This window comes from Magallana gigas, chromosome 1 (genome assembly GCF_963853765.1).
Source record: "Magallana gigas chromosome 1, xbMagGiga1.1, whole genome shotgun sequence".
Taxonomy (NCBI): domain Eukaryota; kingdom Metazoa; phylum Mollusca; class Bivalvia; order Ostreida; family Ostreidae; genus Magallana; species Magallana gigas.
This window is the reverse complement of record NC_088853.1, coordinates 47,112,036-47,136,865: the sequence shown is the minus strand read 5'-3', so window position 1 is coordinate 47,136,865 and position 24,830 is coordinate 47,112,036. Positions and strand designations below refer to the sequence as shown.

The window sequence follows — 24,830 nt, the reverse complement described above, 5'->3', positions numbered from 1 at the left end:
CATCCGCAGAAAAAAGAAATTTAAAAAAACTGGGTCAACAATTTATTATTATTCATTAGTTTAAAACATCTTATTGGTTTTGAAATATAAAACATATGAATAAAAGATTCAATGAATATATTTAAAAATACTTATTACGAGAGCTTTGCTCAGGTGCTCTGCTATTTGTTTTGGGGGATTTTATCCACTCAGTTACACAATATAAGTAAAAAGCTGTCAAAGAAAATTTTACACACGATCATAATGATTGATAAATCATGGTAAAAGAACAAATTACATGTTGTATTACGTTTACAATTATATTATACTTTACATTTACAGGAGGTAAAGGAACAAATTACATGTTGTATTACGTTTACAATTATAATATTTACATTCTACTGTGTTTTTCCATTTAATTCTATGGTCTTCAAATGCCTCTAAATGCAACAAGTAGTCAAAGGTCAAATTGATGAATTTTATTATGACGTCACAAACGTTGAACGCTGTAAACTGCAACGTCACAAGCGAAAATCAAAGTTCACGCTTGTGGCTGTTACTGTGGCTCTTCCATTAATATTAACTTACCCTTAGGATAAGATAGGAATTTTAAGGTATGAATCACATTTGCAGACAAGGCAAGAAGTTAAAAAATGTAAATATAAGCATTAAATCATGATTTTTTGAAGTATACACTCTCATAACTGCAGCGGTGTGTGCATACAAATTTTCATAACGCGCTAACGCGCGTTACTCAATTTGTATGCACACACCGCTGCAGTTATGAGAGTGTATACTTCAAAAAATCATGATTCAATGCTATAATATTTACATTCTACTGTGTTTTTCCATTAAATTCCGTGATGTTTAAATGCCTCTAAATGCAACAAGTAGTCAAAGGTCAAATTGACGAGTTTTATTATGACGTCACAAACGTTGAACGCTGTTAACTTCAACGTCACAAGCGAAAATCAAAGTTCACGCTTGTGGCTGTTACTGTGGCTCTTCCATTAATGTTAACTTACCCTTAGGATAAGATCGGAATTTTAAGGTATAATTCACATTTGCAGACAAGGCAAGAAGTTAAAAAATGTAAATATAAGCATTAAATCATGATTTTTTGAAGTATACACTCTCATAACTGCCGCGGTGTGTGCATACAAATTTTCATAACGCGCTAACGCGCGTTACTCAATTTGTATGCACACACCGCGGCAGTTATGAGAGTGTATACTTCAAAAAATCATGATTCAATGCTATATTATACTTTACATTTACAGGAGGTAAAGGAACAAATTACATGTTGTATTACGTTTACAATTATATTATACTTTACATTTACAGGAGGAATATTTGTTGGTGTACAGGACGCTGTGGGATTACATAGAGACGACCTCAGAGTCTGTCTACTGTAATCAGTAGTCTACAGCGGTCAGAGGACAAACAATTCACGTGTACCAGAGGAGGAGGGGGGGAGATAGAGGATAAACAGTTCACGTGTACCCAAGGAGGAGGGGGGATAGAGGATAAACAGTGCTCGTGTACCCTCATGTGATAGATCTCTATACCACCATGGCGGAATCATAAATCAGTTTCCGCCATATTTGGCATAATAATGTTAGAGGAACTTTGGTGTATTTCCATAGAATAATAACGTTTTCTTTTACATGCACATGTACTTTTTTTTAATTTTTGCCATATTTTATGAGGAAGCTTAGCATTTTTTTAACGCCACTTGAATGAAATCCACTTAATAGATTCTAGATGTAATCATTTGTTTCGATATTTTATATATATTCATTATCAAAGACATGTTATAATTGTTATACTTTAATATTTTTTACACTATTCATAGGTATGTCTTTCTCTTGTAATTATAATAATACTAGTATGTCATGTACTTGTCTGTTCTGGACTCTGAATTAGACATAAATGATCTGTATCTGTACTAGTATTGTCACGCTACTTTTTTTGTGCATTTTTGTGAAATATAAAATATAAGCTTTAAATTCTTGTTTCAGATTCTTGTAATTTCAATTTTACTGCCTGGACCAAATTCATCAGAACTGTTTATACATGTACGTTTGTTCAATAACTTAACTATATTAGTAATATCCATTTCTATGTACTTTCCATTCTAAACTACTATACAGTTGTAAATTGTTATACTTGGTAAGAACCTCGTAAGTTGTAAGAACTTGTGTTCGAACCATTTGTATATGTTTATACAATAAAATATGTTCAAACCAGCTTTAAATGTGTTCACTCCACATAGTAATCAGCTAGTTAAGAGGATTCAGTGTAAAGTGGAGTAACAGTTTAAACAGGAACTGTTTAATTTGCATTGTACTGTATGCTACACATTATGTAACGACCGATGCAAAGCTTCATCTACTCTGTGATCATTGGTTACTGCTTTATGGGTAAGGTTCACTTTGGGGGTTTCCCCCATTTAATTCATAAAATTTAATTATCATTTGTTGCACCTCTTGGCTAATGTTCTGTCATTTTGATATAGTATAGTTTATTAGTTTTTATGCACATTTGTATTACTTACCGAATTATGTAAAAGCTTTACAGGAACATGGTCTCGAGTTAATTTTTTTTATTTCTTTTTCAAATTTTATTTTGATCAAGCAATCTTTAAGGGCAATTCAAGAATGTCTTCTGTCGACTTACGCTGACCGATATACTGGGCTCTTGACCGTGTTCCTTTGAATGACTTCATATAATATTTTGACTTAGCATTACTTACATCAGCATTGATTCAGTGAATATCGTTATAATTCAGATTTAATAAAAGGCTTTTTACAAAATATTCTTGTTTACTATATCTGATGTAAACTCTGGGCTGTCATATGCTGGGATAACTGAAACAAATAACGTGTACTAGTGGTTAAGGTATTAGTAAACATTTGAGGGGCGTTAATTAATAAAACCTTTTTTTCTTGGCAATAAGGGCTTAAATAGTCATAGAACAAGGATTCGATATTAAGTGTTTGAGTAATAGTAATTCAAAAAGATATATTCAAATTCAATTTATTTCTACCTATAGAGCAAAATTACAATGGCTACAATATCGAATCAATCAGAACATTTTAACAACAAACAGTATTATGTTTAAAACTGGGAAAGTTGATTCACAATTATGTAATTTTTGTTATAATGAAGAGGAAACAATTTACCACCTGATGTGGAATTGTACAGCATCTTCTTATTAACTTCACAAAATATAGATATTGAACTGAATCAAAATACTTCATGTTTGAAAAACAAAATGGTATCAGTAATACATTTGAAAAATGGCTATCTATAGGCCTATATATTAACTTAAGTACCCCTCTCTCTCAATATCTCAAAAAAAAATTAAGCGTGAGTTTTAAATAATTTAAAGTTTAAAATAGCTGAAAATGGAATCAGTTGTTTCAACTGATACTAAACCGGATTAAATCAATACGGTTTCGATTCATATATTAAGATAACCGAATCGTCGAAACTCTTCTTTCAAAGAAATCTTTACCTTGGTATAAAAGACTAACAACGATGGTCCTCATTCGATTGGCATCTGATGATCCATCTGGATAACACATTTATAACTCATTTAATTCTTACCGAAGCAAAACGGTTAAAAACACACAATGAATCAACTGAGCAAATGTTTAAGCAAAAACTATGGAGTGTCATTTAGGTCACAGTATGGATTGTTAACGCGTTCAGAATTTGTTTTACGTAACAGCACAAGCCAAATACATAATACCCTGCAGTGGAATTTGACACTGAAACTCAGTTCACACCACGGGAAAAGATGTTTACACATCGCTGCTAGTGCACAGTTACCTGGAAGCCGGGATGGAACACCTCACAAACTGCCATCTTTGGGCCAAAGTTTGGCTATTTCTAAGAAATTGACACTTTCACAGATTAACAGTTGCAGACAGTTTTCATCCTCAAGTTTCTTGTTCTGTGAAAGAAAAGATTCCGAGGATAAAAAATCAGCAAATAGTAGTTCCAGCGAGGTAACAGAATCAACAGGCGATGTTGAGGTGAAGCTGACTCAGCGTCAGAGACTTAAGCGGGCAGTGAAAGAATACGGTCCAGTTGTCATCGTTTTCCACATCTGTATAGCGCTGATATCCCTGGGATTTTTCTACTTCTTGGTATCCATGGGAGTTGATGTCATAGGCATTCTTAGAAAATTGGGAGTGTCCGAGAAAATCTTAGAATCGGAACTTGCTACTGGTGCGAGTACATTTGTAGTAGCTTATGCCGTGCACAAGTTGTTTGCTGTTCCCAGAATCGGAATAACACTGACCTGTGCACCAATGGTTGTTCACAAACTTCGAAAACTTGGGGTTTTTAAACCTCCCAAACCCTAAATATCAGTTGTCAGGAATTAAGTCCTTTCTTATAGGTGGATATACGTGAATCAAAGATCTTGAACTTGTTTCTACAAATCTGCCATAATCATCACTTACATGTATTAAGTCTGGATCAATATTGTGATCATATTTTATTTTATGACAAAAATTAAATATGGTAAACATTATAAGAAGTTTTAATATTTATTTAATGTATACAGCTTATGTAACGTTTGATGCAAGTGACTAAAGGCACCTAGAAATTAATACATGTATATACCGGTACATGTATGTACATCATCGTCATGTATTTGTATTTCATTTCTCTGATGGAGACTTTTTATGCTAACAATTAAGGAAATTGAAAAAACAAGCGATTCATAAGGAGAGCATTCATTATACTACAAAAATAAAACTGCCCACTAAAAAATGGAGTTAGATTATATCACACTGGTGATACAGAAACTTACAGCTTTCTGTTTGGTTGGACTTTGTTCAGACACATGGTGCTTTTAATTAAAAATCAATGACTCCATAAGTACATGCTTCTTTTCATGTTTAATATACTGTACATTGTAACTTTCCCTAAAACCCAACTCTCTTTCCCCTACTCAATGGATCTCCAAGCAGTCATTTATATCTCTGTAAACTGGGATTATCCAATCAACAAATACATTGTCTTCATGTCCAGTGCACGTATTGATGTCAGTCCAGTGTGCCGACAGAAACCATGTTGTAGTTATACACGGTCTCATTACTGTATCTGCCCCATCTCCCACTCCCCATTTATTTGCGTAGCCAGTTGCCATATAGAATTTCTTTTTTATTTTATTTTTTTGGGGGGGGGGGGATCAATTGAAATTCATGATTTGTTAATTATTTTTGTAAATTATTAAATATACATTTTGTCTAAGAATCATAATTTCAATCAATACATTAGAACAGGGAAAATATTTGTTTGCCAGAGGGTCCAATGCCAGGTTTTGGTCATTTTACTAAAATTTTACTATAATAATGTTAATTTGATAAGTAAGGGGGAAAATTTGGATGTTTCACCCTCTGAAATCCCAGCATGGAAAACTAAACCTGGTAAATCAAGCCATCTATGAAAGTATTTCCCTTGCATTCCAAGATTAAATATCTAGCAGTGATATATTAAATCTGCAATATTAGAAACCATTGTTTTTATTCAGGATTAAACATAGACATGTATAGTTTTAAAAGAAGAAAATAAACCAGAGCATTACTGTATTTGGCAAATTCCCTACACACGTGCTAGTAAATATTGCAGAGGAATCCATGGAATCATGTTTTCCAAATGCAAGTACAACCTCTCAGTTTATCAAAGTTAAAGAAATCTTCAAACTTATGACATTATTTATAACATTCTATATGCACTGAACCCTTAACATTATCCAAATACAGTAGTTTCAACATTTGTCTTCATCATGGTCAATTTCTGTGGTAAACATGGTAAAACCCAAAGATAAACAGCATTTTAAGATTCATTTCAATCCACATGAAACCGTGTAAAATATTACCAACAGTAAGTATTAAACAGGGATGTCTTTTCAGAGAAGATTCTATACAAACATGGCTTATATTTTCATTCCTGAGATCTTGTGTACAATTTTCAGGTAGAAAAAAAAAATCTATTCTACATCCCTAAAAAGTGGTTAAATCAGTACAAGAAACCTGAATTGCCTCTCACATTCCCTCTGTGATTGATAAAAAAAAGTCTATTAAAAACAATACTCTGTAGCTACAATGTACAATGTTCATAGTGGGGTGTTCTTGTCAGGATGTCATGTGACACGTCACGTGGTGTCCGACTCGTGTGGTTTTTGACACACAAGCTTGACGCTGTGGTATTTATACTGTAGCATGGAGGCTGGATTCTGGGTGTAAGTTGTAGGTATGTCAGCCTCCTCTTTCTGAAACAACAACATGCACTTGTTAATCAATAAGTATCTTCCCCATGTTAATGAAATCTCTACCAGATCCTACTATGTCTATTAAAAATGCTGACTTTCTGCTGTACCTGTATACGAAATCCGACCTTTTTGACCACCTTTTTCACCTCCTCAAAGCTGAGCTCTATGGAAGTCTCATTCTCAATGTCTGCATAGTGATACAATAGAGGACCTGTGGAGAGAGAGGGGGAGGGTGAGCTGTCTCCAAACTACAGAGTAAACAGAGCAATCCATTACACCAATACTATTTATCACCGAGTAGCAATGTTATCAGGTTGTTATCTGTACAATATATCAGCTAGCACCAATGTTGTCTGCTTATCCTTACAATATATCAGCTAGCACCAATGTTGTCAGCTTACAATATATAAGCTTGCGTCAATGATATCATCTTGTTATCCAAGGTACAATGCATCAGCTACAATGTAGCTTTGCCTATATAACTACAGATATTTTTATATTTATAGCTAGCTACAATGGTACTACATGTATTAGCTAACTACCCTGGTAAATGCATCAGTTAACTGATCAATGACAAGAAAAGCACATATATAATTTAGACTAGCACAGTGATGTTGCTAGCCAAATATACATGCATAAAGAAATCAATCAGATACTATCACAGTAAAGCAATCGGCCTGGTACAAAGATCTGTGTTAATTACAATAATTCCAACTAGCTAAAATGTTATCAACTTGCTCAATTGTATGTACATGTACTATCAATGTAAACTGTAGTGTGATATATATACTGTAGATTTCTAATTAAACGCGAGGAATAAATATCCATGATGATGTAAAATCACTAGAAGCACATTTCGCAGATTTTAAAATCTCGCTTTTATTTTTTGTATGTATGTAAAATATATGAAACTTTATTAAAATTTGGCGCTAGCGATTTTATATTCTTGCGTATTGATGCAAAATAGTTGAATCGCGGAATTAAGTAAAATAGGGAATTTACAGTACATTGTATTAACCAATGTACCATTAGTTTTAAACACTAAAGCAATCCACTAGCTGATAAATAGTTACATGTATAATAATCTATTTAATATCTCAAAACAGTCAGCATCAAATACAAAATATTCGGGACATCAAAATAAACTCAGATGGTCAACTGTAACTACAGCTAAATGTATGCTGCAATCACCAGACTGGTTAGTATACAACAAAACCAATAGAATAGCTCTCTTGCAATAAAATCAATTGGTAAAAAATTTACTGTAATATTGCTGGATTCTGTTGTAAACTATCAACTATTCTAGCTATGAAGATATAAGCCAGCATCATAACATATTGACATGTGAGTACATGTTACATGTCCAAATCCTTTAGTTTCTGGGGTACAATGGCATGTACTATATTCCTCATTGTGAGTTGGATAAAATAATAAGTATTTCTTCTCACATTATTTGTGTAATATGTGATAAATTCTCTCTCTCTCTCTCTCTCTCTCTCTCTCTCTCTCTCTCTCTCTCTCTCTCTCTCTTGTAATTTTGATATATATATACATGTATATGTATAAGTAACATTACCTAGGTTGACCCAGTATCCCCCTGGCTTCAGTATATCAAATATAGTCTCTATGTAGGCTATAACATTGTGTGCTGTATCCAGGAAAAACACAGTCACCACACTGTCAAACATGTCTGAAAAAATCACACGAACAAATTCCTAAAAATGCACATAAATGTAAACTCTGAACATAATGTATAATATCTCATCTGAATCAAGGCAACCTTATTCAATAATAAGGCTCAATAATATGATACAATGCTAATATTTCTTTCTATAAAGTAGTATTCAATCACAGGGCTGTCTCTAAGACCCGGAGGGCGGGGAATTCCCCCGCATATAATGCCTTAATTAAGGTCTTCCGTTTCCAACGGAAGACCTTATTGTTTTCGTACTGTTTCTTATTATTATTATTATTATTTTTTTCCACAAAATTTGTGCACGCGATATCTCGAAAACTATTCGGCCAATTTCAACCATTTTTTCACAGATGATTGCCAGTGGTCATAATTCTAGAAGTTTTTTGAAATTTTGAAATCGTCACTTCCGGTTCCGATTTACGGCCGATTTTGTAAGTTTTTACGACCCATTTTGTGCAGACATAAACTCAGAGACTATAAGAGATATAAATATGAAATTTTCAGGATAGGTAGACCATAGTTTGAAGATGTGCAGAACGTATTTTTTTTGCGCCAGTGGCGCCATTCCTTTGAGCTCGCCTAGGCTCGAAAATTGGATACGAATTTTGCATCAAAAACTTCATACATTTTGATCTGTATCTTTTTATCAGTTAATATTTTGTTAAGACATATATAACAAAAGTGGTAGATAATCAAAAGTTCTTTCCAACAAATTTAAAAAAAAGGGGCTGGCCCCTTTATTTAGGGGCCAAAACACTTATAAACTCTAATACAAATAACTTAAAAACGATAAAGATTTTGTAATGCATTATAGAAGCAAAGTTGTTGATCGATCCAATATCTATTAGAAAAAATCATTGCCACGCCCATTTATTACGTAATTAGGGATTTTTAGGGGCCAGAGTATTTAAACTTTGACGCAATATAACTAGACAAGTAAAAATATTTTGTTAGACATCGTAGAAGAGAAAATGTTTGAATTTATGATTTAAATCGATTCCACTTATCACAACACGAATTTCCGTCCCCATTAGGGATCTAGAGGGCTGGCCCCTTAAATATTCAAACATTTGTATCTCAAAAATGATAAACAATTTTTAATAGATGTAAGAACAAAAAATGTTAGAATTTGTAAGACCTTACGATTGAATTCAAGAAAAAGGGGCTGGCCCCTTAAATTAGGGGCCAAGACACTCGTTAACTCTATTACAGATAACTTAAAAATGATAAAGATTTCGTAATGCATTAAAGAAGCAAAGTTGTTGATCGTAATTATTATTATTATTATTTTCCAAATTTTGTGCACGCGATTTCTCGGAATCTATTCGACCGATCTCAACCATTTTTTCACAGATGTTAGGGCGTGATCTAAACTTAATACATTTTTCTTAATTTTTTCGTGGTCACTTCCGGTACCGAATTGTCGGCCATTTCGTAATTTTTGACGACCCATTTTGTGCAGCTATAAACTCGAAAACCATAAGAGATATGAATATGAAATTTTCAGGATAGGTAGACGATAGTTTGGAGTTGTGCAACATGTAGTTGTTTAATGCCTGTTGCGCCATTTCTTGGAGCTCGCCTGGGCACGAAAATTGGGTACGGATTTTCATTCAAAATTTTTACACGTTTTGATTTATATCTTTTTATCAGTTGATATTTTGTTAAGACATATATAACAAAAGTGGTAGAGAATTAATAGTTCTTTCCAACAAAATCAAGAAAAAGGGGCTGGCCCCTTTATTAAGGGGCCAAGGCACTCTTAAACTCTATCACAAATAACTTAAAAACGATAAAGATTTTGTAATGCATTATAGAAGCAAAGTTGTTGATAGTACTAATATCTATTAGAAACAATCTTTGCCACGCCCATTTATTACGTAATTGGGAATTTTTAGGGGCCAAAGTACTTAAACTTTGACGCAATATAACTAGAGAAGGAGACATATTTTATTAGACATGATAGAAGAGAAAATGTTTGAATTTATGATTTAAATCGATTCCACTTATCAAAACACGAATTTCTGTCCCCATTAAGGATCTAGAGGGCTGGCCCCTAAAATATTCATACATTTGTATCTCAAAAATGATCAACAATTTTAGATGGGTGTAAGAACAAAAATTGTTAGTATTCTTAAGACCTTTTCGAAGAAATCAAGAAAAAGGGGCTGGCCTCTTTATTGGGGGGGGGGGGGGGCAAGAAACTCGTAAAGTCTATTACAAATTACATAAAAACGATTATGATTTCGTAATGCATTTTATAAAAGCAAAGTTGTTAAATGTAGCAATATCTATCTGGAAGACTCATTGCAACACCATTTTATTACGTAATTAGGGATTTGTATACATTATCTGAAACTGTGTGTGTGTGTGGGGGGGGGGGATAATTCTGAAATTACAGCGAATATTCATGGTATGATTTAAAACAGAAATCGCAAGGAAGACCTACTCGTTACTCGTAACGAGATCGTATCTAGTTATTATTATTATTTTTTTCCACGAATTTTGTGCACGCGATTTCTCGAAAACTATTCGGCCGATTTCGACCATTTTTTCTCAGATGAAAGCCAGTGGTCATAATTCTAGAAGTTTTTTGAAATTTTGAAATCGGCACTTCCGGTTCCGATTTACGGCCGATTTTGTCAGTTTTTAGGACCCATTTTGTGCAGACATAAACTCAGAGACTATCAGAGATAGGAATATGAAATTTTCAGGATAGGTAGACCATAGGTTGAAGTTGTGCACAATGTAGTTTTTTGGCGCCACTGGCGCCATTTCTATGAGCTCGCCTAGGCTCGAAAATTGGGTACGAATTTCGAATCAAATTTTTCATACGTTTTGATCTGTATCTTTTTATGAGTTGATATTTTGTTAAAACATATATTACAAAAAAGGTAGATAATTGAAAGTTCTTTTCAACAAAATCAAGAAATAGGGGCTGGCCCCTGAAATTAGGGGCCAAGACACTCATAAACTCTATTACAAATAACATAAAAACGATAAAGATTTTGTAATGCATTATAGAAGCAAAGTTGTTGATCGTACCAATATCTATTAGGAAAAATCATTGCCACGCCCATTTATTACGTAATTAGGGATTTTTAGGGGCCAAAGTACTTAAACTTTGAAGAAAAATAACTAGAAAAGTATACATAGTTTGTTAGATATCATAGAAGAGAAAATGTTTGAAGAAATGATTTAAATTGATTCCACTTATCAAAACACGAATTTCTGTCCCCATTAAGGATCTAGAGGGCTGGCCCCCAAAATATTCAATCATTTGTATCTCAAAAGTGATCAACAATTTTAGATGGATGTAAGAACAAAAAATGTTAGTATTCATTAGACCTTTCGTATAAAATCAAGAAAAAGGGACTGGCCCCTTTTTTTAGGGGCCAAGGCACTCTTAAACTCTATAACAAATAACTTAAAAACGATAAAGATTTTGTAATGCATTATAGAAGCAAAGTTGTTGATCGTACCAATATCTATTAGGAAAAATCATTGCCACGCCCATTTATTACGTAATTAGGGATTTTTAGGGGCCAAAGTACTTAAACTTTTACGAAAAATAACTAGAGAAGTATACATATTTTGTTAAACATCATAGAATAGAAAATGTTTGAATAAATGATTTCAATTGATTCCACTTATCAAAACACGAATTTCTGTCCCCATTAAGGATCTAGAGGGCTGGCCCCTAAAATATTCAATCATTTGTATCTCAGAAATGATCAACAATTTTACATGGGTGTAAGAACAAAAAATATTTGTATTCTCAAGACCTTTTCGATCAAATCAAGAAAAAGGGGCTGGTCCCTTTTTTTAGGGGCCAAGGCACTCGTAAACTCTATAACAAGTAACTTAAAAACGATAATAATTTTGTAATGCATTATAGAAGCAAAGTTGTTGATCGTACCAATATTTATTTGAAAATATCATTGCCACGCCCATTGATTACGTAATTAGGGATTTTTAGGGGCCAAAATACTTAAACTTTGACGAAAATTAACTAGAGAAGTATACATATTTTGTTAGACATCATAGAAGAGAAAATGTTTGAATCTATGATTTAAATCGATTCCACTTATCAAAACACGAATTTCTGTCCCCATTAAGGATCTAGAGGGCTGGCCCCTAAAATATTCAATCATTTGTATCTCAAAAATGATCAACAATTTTAGATGGATGTAAGAACAAAAAATGTTAGTACTCATGAGACCTTTCGTATAAAATCAAGAAAAAGGGCCTGGTCTCTTTTTTAGGGACCAAGGCACTCTTTAACTCTATTACAAATAACTTAAAAACGATAAAGATTTTGTAATGCATTATAGAAGCAAAGTTGTTGATCGTACTAATATCTATTAGAAAAAAATATTGCCACGCCCATTTATTACGTAATTAGGGATTTTTAGGGGCCAAAGAACTTAAACTTTGACGCAATATAACTAGAGAAGTAGAAATATTTTGTTAGACATCATAGAAGAGAAAATGTTTGAATTTATGATTTAAATAAATTCCACATGTGAAAACACGAATTTCTGTCCCCATTAAGGATTTAGAGGGCTGGCCCCTAAAATATTCAATCATTTGTATCTTAAAAATGAACAACATTTTTAGATGCATGTAAGAACAAAATATGTTAGTATTCGTGAGACCTTTCGAATAAACGGAAGAAAAAGGGGCTGGCCCCTTCAATTAGGGACCAAGACACTCGTAAAGTTTTTTACACATACCTTAAAAACGATGAAGATTCTGTAATAAATTATAGAAACAAAGTTGTTGATCGAAACAATATCAGTTTGTAAAACTCATTGCCCGACCAATTGATGACGTATTTATGGATTTTCAGGGACTAAAACCTTAAATTTTTTAATGTGCTGTATCTGAAAAAGCAAAACTCTTTGTAAAGCATTTTAAAGGATATTGTGAATCGTATACATTATCTAAAAGGAAGTGGTTGAGGGAGAATTCTGAAATTTCATTGATATTTTAATCGAATCGTTTAAAAAATTGAACGGAAGACCTACTCGTTACTCGTAACGAGATCGTATCTAGTTACCTGGCTATTATTGCATTTCAAACACAATGTAACTATAAGCAAGACCCCCAGACTCCCTCCTACTTTTTAGAGACAACCCTGCTGAATCAAAAAATTACCTGGGGTTTGATACACTTCCAGAAAATCTCCAGCAGCCATTGAAAAATCTGAAGTAGGGGGCAGGTCACTAGGGTTTACATCTGGGAATTGTACTGGTTGTGTTTGGTCAGCGGTCATTGTGTTGTTTGTCCATTGGTGTATCCATGGATACAGGGTGAAAGAATTGACCTCTGTGCACCTGTTCAGGCATAAATCATATTTAATTATACTTAACTAAATGTTTATACATACATGTATATCAGAAATGTCAGCTACTTTATGTTGAGTACTTACAAACAAAACTTATACAAATATACACTTGAAATGGATTAAAAGCTTACATCTCTTTATTAATCATTTTAATAATAAATATCTGTGAGCAATTTAAACAGTAAAATTTAAAAGTGCTGTTGCATGTTATGGTCCTCGACACCCCGTAACTAACTTTTAATGACATGGCACAACATGGCGATTTCAACCCTTGTGAAACTGTTTATATCGACTAATTTTGGTGTTTTCTCTGTAGAGCAATGTTTATAGTTTCAGTATACTTAACCACAAGGATTGAGTTCGAATACAACAGATACTTTAATTTTTATGAATAGCGATGAATTTTTAAAGACTGATTTTTCCCCCAAAATTAAACTTTTTTTCTGTCATTTCAAGTGGAATTCCTTATCTGTAAGGAATATAGGAGTTTGGGTGTGTATGCAAATATTTTCCCAATGGTGTGGATGGACCTTAAGTTCAAGGAATATTATAAAAATTCATAAATTTAAGTTCAGTCAAAGCCTGCCCTCTGCTATGTAAGCTGATTTATAATAATCTCTCTCTATCCTTACTTGTTTAGAACAAAGTTGGAGGCCAGCAACATAAACAGACTCCACTCGTTTCCTTGACACCTGAAGCCACAGGAAGCAAACTCAAAGGCCAGTCTCCCAAGGCCCGCCCCAGGAACCAGTATACTCACACCAGACCTGTCCCTGTAACAAACACAGCATAAGAACTTTGACTTTTAAAACACCAAGTTCTTGAATTTTCCAAACATTTACTTAACCAAATATCTTTATAAACATTCAACTAAAGCTAATTTGTTTAACCTACTAGGTATGGAAGATTTATATTTTCAAAAAAATAAAGCAATTTATGAAATGTACCTGTCCTTAAAGATTTCCTTGACCTCAGACAAGACAGGGTCGTAACACTCTCTCCTCTCTTGTTCCCCACTAGCACTCCAGTCTCTCACGAACTGTTTTAGGGTTGTCTTGACCTTGTCCATATCAAAGTTTGTAGGTGGCATTTGCTTCAAGTTTTCTTCTGGCTGAAAAAAGCATGACCTAATGTATGTCAAAAAATTTACTATTAAACGGTTACTATCATCACATGAACATTTTTCACATAAAAAGATCACTCACACAATTTCATCACATGAAAGAGACATGTTAGAACCATTTTAACAAGAGCTTGGACTTTCGGTAGTTGCGACAAACAGCAATGTGACATATAGGCCTGTCTATTTCATTGCTGGCCACTCAGCCATGGCTCTTTGAATCAACACGATTTGTCAGGCTTTTAAGCTAAGACTACAAACGGTGCATATTTCGCTTGAAATCGTGTCATTTTTAACTTGTTTTGACGCAAAAAATAGATAGTTACATCCTTCTGAAAGTCCAAGGCCTTGTTAAAATGGTTCTAATCCCAGGTAGTGTCGAAACACAAAAATGTACATAAATTAAAGCACATAAATTTCTCATCAGGTTTTCACATGACTCAGACTGTACATGTATGTGCTCTTTTATTTTATCCCATCTAATTTTATCCTGGACAGGCCCTATCTCACCATTCAAGACAACAAAAATAAGAAAGTGAAACAAAAACAATGCATAAACTTAATAGCAAAGCACCCTCCAGCGTGCTATTTAATGTATTTTAATAACATTCAAACCTTGTCATCGGCTTCGTGAGTTTTGTTCTCAAAGATGTACTCTGCATCTTTAATGATAAGGCGGATTATTTCATAATTGTGGGTGATACAGGTTTGTATAGTTTTTAAATTGTCGAGGAAACGTGGAATGAGTTCCTGGTGTTGCTGTGGGAGACTGTTGAACGACTTCTCCGCGTTGTAAACTCTCCGCATCGAGAAACTCCTGTGAACAAAGATGTGTGAACAGCTATGTCGGGTTGACTCTAAAATAATCAAAAGAATGGTATGCGAATAATCCTACGCTTAGAGAAATAACTATATATAACCTGTAGAACTTGAAGGCGTTAATAATCCTGATAAAATGCTCCCTTTCCGCTTGATCATCATCTTTCTTCCCGATGTCGTTCACATCGTCCGCCATGCTGCCAGTTTTCTTAGTATTTCGAACCCGACTGGTTTATAATTTTTCCTCGTTCCGGTATTACGAAGAATATACACATGATATACCCGGGTTGAAAATTGACCCGACGGTCATTTTTCAACGTTAGATATTGACCCCCGGGTCAATTTTAACGTTGAAACCTGAGACCAAAAGTCGTGAAATTAATATACCCGAGGTCATTTTTCAACAGCTTGAAAAAGAATGAAAATTGACTCTGTTGAAAATTGACTCCAAGTTCAGAGTTTTATACTGTTTTTGAAATGAACTGGATTTTGCTCTTTGTGGACTGGTTAAAATGTACCTGTATATATACCTAATAGTTTTACTTTTAAAATTTTAATTCTGTCATACTGTCATATGCTTTATTTTATGACTTTTGTTGATTTGATCAATAACAATTAATCGTTTAATATTAAAACTAAAAACTTGGTATCCATTTATAAAACTATTTAACTAAAGATGTAACTAAAGCTATAAGAAGATGACCTTTTGCTTCTGAATGGGACGGACGAGTCGGGCTGGCAATTTTTTGGGGACATATAGATATCATAATAATATTTTACATTAAATTTGCTTAAAGTACATGTGGAATGATTAGAAACACGTGTACAGATTCATTCATAAGATTATTTTCCGCTGGTCAGTAGATAGAGAATTCTTAAGAGATGAACTAGGGGTCATGTGTACATCATTAGGGGAGTTGTATTGCTGATATATGATAAGAAACACGGAACCGAGTTAGTGGCTAAATGTTAAATATAAAATACGATATAAACTGACCACGGCGCGTCGGAGTAAGTGAACGCGTTGTGAGATGAACATATAAGGGTACGAAGGTTGAGGTGACGTAGGTTAGGGCATATGGACGGCGGAGGTAGGACTTTTGGATTAGTGGTAAACCGAAGTCTTGTCTGCGTTGTTCTATATTCACAGCTTGGGTCAAGAATTTACACCCCAGAGCGGGTAGGACGCCACTCCCCATAGCGGTGAGCAGTCCAGATTCCTTCGGTTAAACAGCGATTTCAAGATCCCGTACATTATGACAATTTTACCCCAGTAACACCAAGAATTGTCATAATATAGATCTAGAACTGAATTTCATTCCCTCGTGGGACAGAATTTAAAGGTCACCAAGGACATATTAATTATAAGTCTTTATAATGTCAGAATGTTTTTGTATCTTAAAGAAAATAGTTTATTTGTTTGCAAGTGTACTTAGAACAGAATAAAATAATGTCTCAAAACCCCTGAAAATAACCTGCAAACTCCTATAAATAGTCTTATACCGTTAACTTGACTAGCTTAATTCGATCCACAGGCACCTGACCAATGTCTAATTTTTAAGTAATAAAAATATACACACTCTGCCTAATAATACAGTGTATTTAACTATTATCTGGTAAAGGATTTAAACATTTTTTTACTATTAGAAAAATATATAACCATGCTCATGTGTTAATTTATTTTAGAAGTCAGGTTACATGTATTTCCCTAACAAAAAAAAAATAAATGAACAATTGTTATATTTTTTTATGAAAAGTCGTCAACAGTTTTTATTCGACATAACATTATTTTTTTTTAAGGACCATCTAACTTTCTGCATATGCATAGTTTTGTAACGACATTTAATTATTTCATTATGTTTGTGTATATTCGTTCACATAACATTGCTCCTTTTGAGCAATGTCCAAGTATTACGTAATGGTCAAAACGTATTGCTCCTCGCGAGCAAATGGCATATATATATATATATATATATATATATATATATATATATATATATATATATATATATATATATATATATATGGGAACGATTTTATTGAGTGTATCAGTCAGTTTTTGTGTGTAAAAGAGGATCGTTTATGTTTACTTCATTTTGAATTTATAATAACTGTATTATTTTACTGTGGATATTCAACTGTGATTGTCACTGAATAAACTTTAAACTTTACTCCTGGCGAATTATTTTAATAGGACACGTTTAGTAAAAATGAGATTTACTGGGAGTTATTTAGACCCTTGGACGAGAATTGCACTTCAATTGATCTTTATGATTTTGATCATGAGTTTTTTAAGTTCAATAACTACATGTACGTGTAGATTTGAAACCCAGTCACCTGCGTTATATATATTTCTCATGATAAAAAATAGGGGCCTATATACCCTCTACAATTATTATATATATATTGGCTTATTAGGCATCTCAGATAGGAAAGTCCACCACCTACTCTGACCCCTCCGCTTGATCCGCCTCTTCATTTTCATGTACGATTTTTTTTTATTAAAAAAAAACCAATTTCCCTTTCATTGACGAAATAATTCTGGTTAATAAACTCCTGTTAAGTTTTTATGATCCAACGCCTGTAAAAGCCCCTCAGCTACCCAACCAACCAACGGTGGGTGCATCATTTACCTAAAAAGACTAAGAAGAAAACTAAAAATTTGTAAGGAAGTATACTAGTCATTTTGAAGGAAAAAATATTTTTCGATTCTTTCTTAAATTGAATATACAGGTATAAATTCCTTTGATATATATTATGAAATGATTAAAAACCTTTTAGTTTTTAAAAAGGAAAAGTTTATGAAACATTACAGTTACTGTTATTTTTTGAGACAACTGCAAATTCAACATGTTTTTGTCGTCATATTTCATGAACTTAGTGTAACAACATAAGAATTTTAATGAATAAAAGTAAAATATCAAGAAAACAGGATGAAAACTTAATAAGCTAGTCTATATAAGCTTGATCCTACTTACGCACTCAAAGCAGCCATGTTTTTTCGGAAGCCTTTGCAACCCATCGCAAACCATCAAAAAATATTTTTCAAATGAAGACTTGGCACGGCGGCAAATTTTCAATTTTTTATCATAATTTTTTTTTTCGGAAAAAGCATGGGATTTGATAAAACATAATCGTAAATGATGAAAAAAGTTTTAAAACATGAAACATTCTCTTAAAAAGTATGGTTTTTATCAAGTTAAGCATTGTCCACCTAAAGGGTATGCTTCGTATTTGTAAAAAACATACATTCAACATGTTAAATAATATGTTTCATTATGACCTTTAATTAACAATAAACACAAAAAGTATTTCCATGAATTAATTGTGTTTAGTTATTGCAAAAGAATGGTAAGCAAATTTATCAATACTAATCGCAACGTTAATTATTGTTTTAAAAATCAGGCAGACACTTTTTTGTCTGCCTGAATTTGATGTCTGCCTTAAGGTTGTTCTCATATACTTGATGTGCACATGATATATATATATATATATATATATATATATATATATATATATATATATATATATATATATATATAAATATATACTAGTATGTACTCAGTATATTAATGAATCATTGATTCCTTGGTTAGAAATTAGTGTTTTTAATACATTTTTCACTAAACATAAATAAAATATAGACACTAAATATAATAAAGTTAGAGGACTTTTCCATATTAAGCCACAAAAAAAGTTGATACCATATAGTGATAATTTCAAGGTATCTACAAATATATGACAAAGAATAAATTGATCAATAATATTTTATTATATGCATTTATCTCTCGTACAATAGCATAATTCATATAAATAAAAAAAATTGATGCAATGCATTAAATTGGCAGTAATGCTTTCAAAACAATTCAAACAGAATAAAAATTTGAAAATCATTAAGGAAACACGCGACTTAATGCAGAATTGACTTCTATCCTTCCCACTTTGGAAGTAAAACATATTTGTTAAATCAATCCAGAGTTAAACATGATTTGATTTTTTTTTTATGTTTTGATGTAATTGTTTATAAACACGTTATATATATATGTTGATATTGTTTATAAACACTGCATACCTCCATGTACTTCCTACCACAAACCTACAGCCGATTAGTGATAGAACGTGAGATAAGTCGAAAATTACTTGTTATGATTATCTGTCTTAACCAGGTAGAGAATGTCAAAATAAAAGGACAGATTGTCGTGAATATGGACAACAAATGTGCCAAGCACCATACACATCATGGGCCAAAAAAAATTGTGAAGAATATTGTGGATTTTGTGGAAGAGGTAAAAGTTCAAAATAATTTTTATATAAAAAAAATATTTAATTTAGAGTGTGCATCTTAATGTTTCCAATTTTAAATTTATAAGAGAAAATAATTAAAAATCTATATTTTTTATAATTATAATAATAATTTAATAACTTATGTTTCAAATTTTAGATTGGAAATGCGTTTATAGTCCTTGGTTTGATTTGACACCTTGCCCAAAAACTTGCAATAACGATGGGAAACTTCAAGTGAGAAAGTACACCTTAGTCCCTCATGACACTCCTCTAGCAGATAATTGTGATAAAAGTTTAGTACGGAGGAAGAAATGTAACAACAGTTATTGTAAGTGATATCAAGCTCATGTAGGATGGGGCCACAATTTATTTTTACTGTTTCGCAATTATCTCCCTTAATACATTGAATCACTTTCCATAAGGCTGCTTTGTACCAAGTTTAGTAAAAATTGTCCAAGTGGCACAAGAACGCATAGTGTAATATCGAAAATTTATCCAATGAGTGATATCCATTGTATGCTGAGATAAACATGTGATAAAATATCATACAGTACAGTATAATATCTTGATACAATGTCACATCATGATACAATACCATATTATGCAAATATATCATATTGTATTATAATGGTCTCATGATGGTGATGCCTCGTCTCGGTAATTTTTTTTTACCTATGTTTTTTCTATATTCATACCTTTTTTTCTTTATTTAAGGCACAACGCCCACTTTAACCACAACTCTTGTGCACGATCCTTTAGTTGACGTAAATCTGGCTCCTATAGTTGCTGGTATTGCTACTGGTGTTGGCGCTGGTGTTGCGGGGGCAACTGCAATAGAAGCAGGCATTGGCGCTGGTGTTGCGGGGGCAACTGCAATAGAAGCAGGCATTGGCGCTGGTGTTGCGGGGGCAACTGCAATAGAAGCAGGCGTTGCGGGAGTAGCAGCTGTAGAGGCAGGCGTGGGCCTTTTAGAATTTCTCCCTCTTTTATTAGGATTTTTCGGGAAAAGAAACGTTAACGAACAAACTACGGCATTAGAAAATCTAGTGTTAGCTAATCTTGAGAATCAAAGTATTAAATAAAATAATTTTTGTTAAAGCTATACACACTATAATTTGCGTCAATTTTGAATAAAGGGGAAAATGTATGTGTTTGATTACTAATAAAAGTTACCTTTATGCTGTTAATTATAATGCTAAATTCGAACACGTAACAAATATATCAAATATTAAACAATAAAAAATATTTATTTTCCTGCCAGGAAAGTAATGCCTCCTCGTGAATATCAATCTATCGATCACGTGATATCGACAGCTAAATTTAGTCTATCATACCAAAACTGGTGAAGGGTCAACATCTTCATAATTGTGATAGTTTCACAAAGGAAAGGCTATTTTCAGTAAAGCATAAATTTGTCCGATATACGAGTACAAACAAAAGAAAAAAATACAAGCCTGTGAGTAGATATGAATACTTCCTTTAAAAAAATGACGTAGACCTGTGTTTTTTCCCTGTGTGCTATTTATAGATCCTATAAGTGTTAATGCAGAAGTAAGGGTATCGTGAATGACAAACGTATTTTACTCATTATACATGTATGTATTTCAAATTAACAACTGTTCAGCATATTAAAAATCAAGTTGGATATTTAATTAGGCAAACAATAACGACCACCTAGTTCTCCGCGGACATGCGCAATGAGGTCGGTTTCGCTCTTCCTTCATCAATATTCATGAAAAGGTATATTTTCCTGACAGGAAAATAAACAATTAAAAATCTATATCTTTGTATTGAGATGGAATTCACCATTGTAATTTACAGATTAAGGATAACTTTTATAAGTAGACAAACACATGCTTTTTCACTGTCGTTCAAAATTGACGTAAACTATAGCGTGTATAGCTTTAATAAAATAAACACGATGTTTATTTTTTTGTTAAAGTAGTCCGAGTATCGCACTACGTCATAATACGGATTTTACAATATTGGTTCGACTTTTACAAAGCGTTTTTGATACCCGGTATTGATTTTGCTCTACATCGCTGTTGTAAACAATAGACCAATCCACACTTTACAAAAGTTATGTCCCTTGGCCGCCATCTTTGGGGAAAAACCCATATATTTCTCACAGTAGCCTTTGTAGTTTAGAGGGTTGTAACTTCGTCATTTGACATTAGAAATCCGTTTCCGCTGTGAATTTTAATTACCCCATGTTGGGGCAACCCACACATCGAAGGAATAAATTAAATTCGAACAGATTTCTTCACAGGACGCCCAAATATTTGGTTGCATAAAGAAGGGAAAAGTTGGTTTTTTCCCTTTTGACCTTTGGGTTGACCCCGCAAAGGGGAACAACTTTTGCAAAGTGTGGATTGGACTATGGCAATAATAAGCAATTAGAACGGTAATAGCGAGCGCAGCTCGCCGGCGCGCAGCGCCGGCGCGAAGCGAGCTCTACCGGCAAGGCGTGTGTGAATAGAAAATTAGGACCAGTTGCACATTCATTCAACGGATTTTTTTGGCGTCAGTAAATCGGACCAGTAATGCCTTGTTTTAATCGTCCCAGTAATTCCCTGTAAATATGATTTCCCATTTCACACTCTCACGAGAACAAGATAAAAGACTATGTACATCATGCATTGTAAATAAAATAATTCCATTACATAAGACTAACAGAGTTGTCGTTCCTTACAGTGACGTCACAATTGATTTCTTGCACATTGATCCCACAGAATTTTTCGGAGTCAGTAAATTTCGACCCACAATGCAATTTATCAATGTCGGACGATCTCACTAGACTTGATTCCTTCTCGCGAGAATCAAAGTAAAACTTTTGAGAAACAGATAAATTGTGTAATTTTAAGAATATCATGCTTTTTAAGTAAACAAAACAGTATATTTCACTTAGTTTTTTTTCAGGGTTTTTTTCAAAGAGACAGACGACACTTGACCGACGTGAACTTTGACGTCACAATAAGGGGAGATTACTCTAAGTAGTTATTGTAAATCTGCTCAAATATAAAAACCAAAATCTTCTCAAAATCTTGCAAAGCTAACGAATGGGGACATCTTTTTATTTTAATAGGAAACAGTTGTAACTTGCTCACATTTATTTTATTCACTATATATTTACAGTAATTTCCAGGAACGTTTTTTAAAAGGGGGCGCAACAGCATCATTAAAAAATATTTACAAGCAAAAATGAAAAAGAAATTCACAAAATCAGGGAAATTCTAATCCGGTTAATGGTGAGTGCGTAGTATGCATTTAGCTCTTTAACTGCTCAATGGTATCTTTATTTTCACATTTATTACATCCTCCGGGGGGGGGGGGGGGGTCCAAAACCATTTTTTATATGATCAGCAATTTTTTTTATACGTAAATTATATTTTTTTTAAACGGGGGGGGGGGGGGGGGGGGTACTCTATGATAAGTCAATTTTTTATATGTAAGTTTAAGAAAAATGTCTGCTGCAAGAAAAGAGGAAATAAACTGCAATAAACATTATGTTAAAATCTTTATTATTCAACAACATTGTATCTGAGATAAATTCTATTTAAAAAAATAAACAATCTTATAAATTATGAATAATGAAAATTTACTAGAAAAAATAGGCATATTTTATATTTTATTTTGCATTCAAATTCATTTACGTTACGTTGATACTTTTATTTTTATTGATTTATCATAATTCATTATTTGATCACATGCTGCGCTCGCCCCAACGGTCGCACCGTAAAACATATTATATGTATTCTATGAGAGATAGAAATGATTAATGTTGAGAAACTCGATTCTGTTAATAAAAGTAAAATGGAAAACAAAGTTTCTGATTAACCAGGATCTCAGGTATGCTTATATCTTCTTTGTTTTGACCCCCCCCCCCCCGAATTTTTCTTTTTCTTTTACTAAAACCGGTTTAAATTTAGAGACAGAAGCTATTTCGAATTTAATCAATCGTCAATTAATTAATGTTTTAAATGATATCTAACATTGTTGACAGATCTAGGCAGAAACTGTAGCAAAATGTGATTTTTACGGATTTTTTCGTCAGGGTCTACTTGGTTTAGAGCTTATAGCGTAAAAAGTAATCCGTCAACATATAATTTATTTTACCAAATAAATCTTTATTCTAAGACGTCAATCTATAGAATAAACACCATGAATTTAAGTTTGAGTCCATAAAATAGTAAAAAAATTACCAAACGTGGTACTAGCATTGCATTTTTTGTATTTATTTTGATACATCAGGTCCATAAAGCGTACTTACTTACAAAAATTTGCGCAAAATTATTCATGAGATATGGCTTAAATAAATATTTATACTCTATTTTGTATGTTCAGTTCTAATTTTCCCAAAATTGGTAATTATTTTTAGGAAAAACGGACGTCTGGCAAATTTCACATTTGTCAATAATTTTCGCAAGGGGGTACACCTGTCTGAGAGGTGATAACAAACAAACTAGCATGTAAACATACATATTTTCTTTTGTATATGTATTGCTAGAATGTATATTTATCATTTAAAGCTAAGCTTTTAATGATTGAGCCCATTTAGTGCCGAGTATAGGACTACCTTAATTCAAGGAAGGGGTGTGTCATGTTTCAAAGTTTAAATATTCAATGTAAATCTAATTTAGGTTTATCTCCTCTCAAGGTAAGACGGAGGAAGCGCGGGCTTGTTAATTAGGCGGAAAAACTCATGACTAAAATTAAAGCTGACATGAATTCATAAATACGCATTATTTCCCTTTTATCTCCGACTACCGCCATATTAGTTGTCGATTTCTGTTGTTCTGTTCATCTCTAAACACCCTCTATATAAGGCCGAGAGCACTATTTATGCTTTACTGCATTCGGGTATTTCATTCCCCCGAACACGTTACCTTGGACGAACAGACTTGTCGAAACGCGTTTTGAACAAAAATGATGTGACAACCACTGCACTGGTACACACCATACAACCGCTTTGAATCATTTCATTCAAGTGCCGTGTGATAAATTCAAAATTGTTTGTTTAACTGGACAGCAGACGTTCACTGAGGAAAGAAATGTTCTTTATTATCAATCTTAAACAAATATTTATCTCATAATATTTGGTTTAAAATAGAGCTATATAGTTGCTCTTTTATGACCAGTCTTAAGCTTGTTTTTTAAAAAGCATTGTTACATGAAGAGTTTTGAGCCATTTTCTAATGCAATTTTAGGGGCAAAATGCAATTTTCGAAGTTTGGACACTACACAAACTAAAACGGCGGGTGCAATCGAAAAAAGCATTATCAGAATATTA

General features: G+C 33.2%; 3 protein-coding genes and 1 long non-coding RNA gene across 5 annotated transcripts in view; 3 read left to right on the top strand and 1 right to left on the bottom strand.

Moving 5' to 3' along the window:
* Positions 1-2,777, top strand: part of LOC117688330 (receptor-type tyrosine-protein phosphatase alpha-like) — a 43,890-nt gene extending 41,113 nt beyond the window's left edge. The window contains exon 28 of the mRNA XM_066068839.1: positions 1,324-2,777. Within this exon, the coding sequence (XP_065924911.1) occupies positions 1,324-1,401 (78 nt within the window). The 3' untranslated portion in view covers positions 1,402-2,777. The remainder of the gene's footprint in view (positions 1-1,323) is intronic.
* Positions 2,778-3,617: 840 nt separating this feature from the next.
* On the top strand, positions 3,618-4,355 carry LOC105323301 (protein FAM210B, mitochondrial-like). The gene has a single exon (XM_011422404.4). The coding sequence runs from the start codon at positions 3,618-3,620 to the stop codon at positions 4,353-4,355; it is 738 nt and encodes a 245-aa protein (XP_011420706.3).
* A 1,149-nt stretch (positions 4,356-5,504) lies between these two features.
* On the bottom strand, positions 5,505-15,513 carry LOC105323299 (carnosine N-methyltransferase). 2 transcript variants are annotated; one of them, XR_010708469.1, is made up of 8 exons: positions 15,358-15,513; positions 15,053-15,254; positions 14,265-14,428; positions 13,950-14,090; positions 13,128-13,306; positions 7,848-7,961; positions 6,379-6,519; positions 5,505-6,271 (listed from the first exon to the last, which is right to left on the bottom strand). XR_010708469.1 is itself a non-coding variant. In XM_011422403.4 (8 exons), exons 1-8 carry the CDS (start codon positions 15,450-15,452, stop codon positions 6,155-6,157), a joined length of 1,116 nt encoding a protein of 371 aa, XP_011420705.2. In that variant the 5' UTR covers positions 15,453-15,513; the 3' UTR covers positions 5,505-6,154. The 2 variants fall into 2 exon arrangements, 1 of the variants encoding a protein (XP_011420705.2); XM_011422403.4 differs by having other exon boundaries at positions 6,379-6,482.
* A 3,855-nt stretch (positions 15,514-19,368) lies between these two features.
* Positions 19,369-20,386, top strand: LOC105323298 (uncharacterized). Its single transcript, XR_010708468.1, has 3 exons — positions 19,369-19,542; positions 19,698-19,868; positions 20,255-20,386. It is a non-coding gene; the product is annotated as an uncharacterized lncRNA (long non-coding RNA).
* The last annotated feature ends 4,444 nt before the right edge of the window (positions 20,387-24,830 follow it).

What these genes read in the sequence shown, in the direction of transcription:
- LOC105323301 (XM_011422404.4), top strand. Translation starts at nt 3,618, where the DNA reads ATGAATCAACTGAGCAAATGTTTAAGCAAAAACTATGGAGTGTCATTT.
- LOC105323299 (XM_011422403.4), bottom strand. Translation starts at nt 15,452, where the DNA reads ATGGCGGACGATGTGAACGACATCGGGAAGAAAGATGATGATCAAGCG. An exon ending in AAGGAAATCTTTAAGGACAG is followed by an intron (nt 14,091 to 14,264) that starts GTACATTTCATA and finishes TGTTTGTTACAG; the next exon opens with GGACAGGTCTGGTGTGAGTA. An exon ending in TCCAACTTTGTTCTAAACAA is followed by an intron (nt 13,307 to 13,949) that starts GTAAGGATAGAG and finishes ATGCCTGAACAG; the next exon opens with GTGCACAGAGGTCAATTCTT.